The sequence below is a fragment of the Cebus imitator genome, unplaced genomic scaffold (assembly GCF_001604975.1).
Source record: "Cebus imitator isolate Cc_AM_T3 unplaced genomic scaffold, Cebus_imitator-1.0 Scaffold190, whole genome shotgun sequence".
NCBI lineage: Eukaryota > Metazoa > Chordata > Mammalia > Primates > Cebidae > Cebus > Cebus imitator.
The window spans coordinates 82138-85321 of record NW_016107505.1 but is presented as its reverse complement, the minus strand read 5'-3'; the positions used below and the strand labels follow the sequence as shown (position 1 = coordinate 85321).

General features: G+C 48.2%; 1 protein-coding gene across 1 annotated transcript in view; it reads left to right on the top strand.

Moving 5' to 3' along the window:
• Positions 1-2844, top strand: part of NLRP7 (NLR family pyrin domain containing 7) — a 19128-nt gene extending 16284 nt beyond the window's left edge. The window contains exons 8-9 of the mRNA XM_017546521.2: positions 459-629; positions 2673-2844. Of these exons, the coding sequence (XP_017402010.1) occupies positions 459-629; positions 2673-2844 (343 nt within the window). The remainder of the gene's footprint in view (positions 1-458; positions 630-2672) is intronic.
• Positions 2845-3184: the final 340 nt, after the last annotated feature.

Genomic DNA, 3184 nt, shown 5'->3' with positions numbered 1-3184 from the left:
GAGGTTGCGGTGAGCCGAGATCGCGCCATTGCACTCCAGCCTGGGTAACAAGAGCGAAACTCCGTCTCAAAAATAAATAAATAAATAAAAATTGACAGGTGTGGCTGCGCATGTCTGGTGCATCCCAGCTACTCAGGAGGCTGAGGCAGGAGAATTGCTTGAGCCCGGGAGTTGGAGGTTGAGGTGAGCTGAGATGGCACCATTGCACTCCAACTTGGGCGACAGAGGAAGGCTCCATCTCAAAAACACCTGCTTCCTGAGACGGTTCCAGGTGGACCACTGCGTCCTGGCCTTCTCGCATTCCTGGTCTTTTGTGGCTGTGATGACCAGCACAGGACAGAGGGCAGGGGATTAATGGGAAGGGCTGACGCTGAGGACCCTAGCATGTGGACATGGCGAGCAGGTTGGAGTTTTGGAAGTGTTCTCGTCATGTTACCGTTTGTTTCATATTTTTGCAGGTTGGAAAACTGTCGTCTTACAGAAGCCAGTTGCAAGGAGCTTGCTGATGTCTTGATTCTCAGCCAGCATCTGACACACCTGTGCCTGGCCAAGAACCCCATTGGGGATAAAGGGGTGCAATTGCTGTGTGAGGGCTTGAGTTACCCCGACTGTAAACTGCAGAACCTGGTGTAAGTCCCTGCTGGTTACATGTGTGTGTGCGCGCGTGTGTGTGTACGTGAATTCAAGCAGGAGAGATATGGAAATGGAAGTCCTTGTTAATTCATTTAAAATGTAACTGGTAAGAACATGGTAAGAATTAAAGAAGGCTGGGTGCAGTGGCTAAGGCCTGTAATCCCAGCACTTTGGGAGGCCAAGGTAGGCAGATCACGAGGTCAGGAGATCAAGACCGTCCTGGCTAACACGGTGAAACCTTGTCTCTACTAAAAATACAAAAAATTAGCCAGGTGTGGTGGCATGTGCCTGTAATCAGAGGCAGAGGTTGTGGTGAGCTGACATCATGCCATTGCACCCCAGCCTGGGCCACAGAGTGAGACTCCATCTCAAAAAAAAAAAAAAAAAAAAAAAGCAATGGGCAGAGACGGGTAAAAATAAGTTAATATTTGCATACCTCTTGCTGCTGCGAAGGAAGATTTGAGATGGGCAATTGGTTCTTGGATCTGATGCTTTGTGTATGTTCTTTCAACTTCACATGACAGTACTGCCTGCTATCAGAGGTAGACTGAGTTATGTGATAGGGCCAGTGACATCTTTTTAAAACATTTTTATTTGCATCTGTTATTGGAGAACAGGTGGCGAACCGTGGGCAGATCACCTAAGGTCAAGGAGTTTGAGACCAGCCTGGCCAACGTGGTGAAACTCCGTCTCTACTAAAAATATAAAAATTAGCCTGGCGTGGTGGGGCAAGCCTGTAGTCCCAGCTACTTGGGAGGCTGAGGCAGGAGAATCACTTAATCTGGGAGGCAGAGGTTGCAGGGAGCTGAGATCGCACCACTGCACTCCAGCCTGGCGATTCAGTGAGGTTCCACCTGAAGAAGAAAAACACAGGTTTCAGGCTGGAATTGGCCCATCAATTGTTGCTGGCTGAATCTTGTAATGTGGGAAGCAGCTCAGTGTGCGTTACCTGTTCACATTAAAATCATGGTTAGAACAACATTCAAGAGATTGCATGGCGTTGAAGACCTATTTCTGTTCAGAAATTCTAGCTGGTATTCATTTCTGAGATTCTTTTTTTAAGACAGTCTCGCTCTGTTGCCAGGCTGGAATGCAGTAGTGCTATCTTGGCCCATTGCAACCTCCACCACCTGGGTTCAAGTGATTCTCCTGCCTCAGCCTCCCAAGTAGCCGGGATTCTAGGTACCTGCCGCCACACCCAGCTAATTTTTGTACTTTAGTAGAGATGGAATTTGACCATAATGGCCAGGCTGGTCTCAAACTCCTGACCTTATGTGATCTGCCTGCCTCAGCCACCCAAAGTGCTGGGATTACAGGCATAAGCCACCATGCCCTGCTTAGAGTATTGTTAAACAGCAAAAAGAAAAAGTCACTTACCTGATAATTATATAATTATCAGGTAATACATGATACATGCACCGAAACGTCACACTGTGCCCCGAAATATATAGAATGTGTCATTTAAAGACAAAACCTAAACATGAAATAAAATGACAGTGAAGTGAAATTTCCAGGCCTCAGATCCAGTCCTGGGTTCCTCTGAACCCAGAGCCTAAGCTGCTGTCCTAGGCAGAGTTGGAAATGATGTAATCAGAAGGCCATTTGCATGCTTTCTTTGTGAGATGGAGTCTCCCTCTGTCACCAGGATGGAGTGCAATGGTGCGATCTCCACTCACTGCAACCTCCCCCTCCTGGGTTCAGGCAATTCTTCTGCCTCAGCCTCCTGAGTAGCTGTGATTACAGGTGCTCGTCGCCATGCCCAGCTCATTTTTGTATTTTTGGTAGAGACAGGGTTTCACCATGTTGTCCAGGCTGGTCTTGAACTACTGACCTCAAGTGATCTCTGCCCCTCTCTGCCTCCCACAGTGCTGGGATTACAGGCATGAGCCACCGCGCCTGGCCCATTCACATGGTTTTTGTACACGCCCGCCTGGAAGTATGTAGCTCAAGGCAGAAGATATGGTGTTGGGAGTAACAACTACTTCACGGGACATAAGCCAGAGGGATAACAGGCTCCTCTTCATTTGATTATCCTGCAGGTTACAGCAATGCAACATAACCAAACATGGCTGCAGAGCGCTCTCGGAGGTTCTCCAAGGAGCCTGCAACCTCACAGACTTGGACCTGAGCTTCAACCACATAGGCTGTGGATTGTGGATTCTCTGTCAGGCGTTAGAGAATCCAGACTGCAACCTAAAACACTTACGGTAGGTGACTTTTTTCTTCTTTTTGTTTCCTTTTTTTTTTGAGATAGGGTCTTGCTCTGTTCCCCAGGCTCTGGGGCACAGTGGTGTGATCACAACTCACTGCAGCTTCAATCTTCCAGGCTTACTGGGTCTTCCCACCTCAGCCTCCTGAGTAGCTGGGACTACAGGCATGGATTACCATGGCCAGCTAACATTTTTGTGTAGAGATGAGGTCTCATCATCTTTCCCAGGTTGGTTTTGAACTCCTGGGCTCAAGGAATCCTCCCGCCTCAGCCTCCCCACGTGTTAGGATTACAGGCATGAGCCATCACGCCTGGCCTCTTTTAAAGTGTTTGGAAATCTTT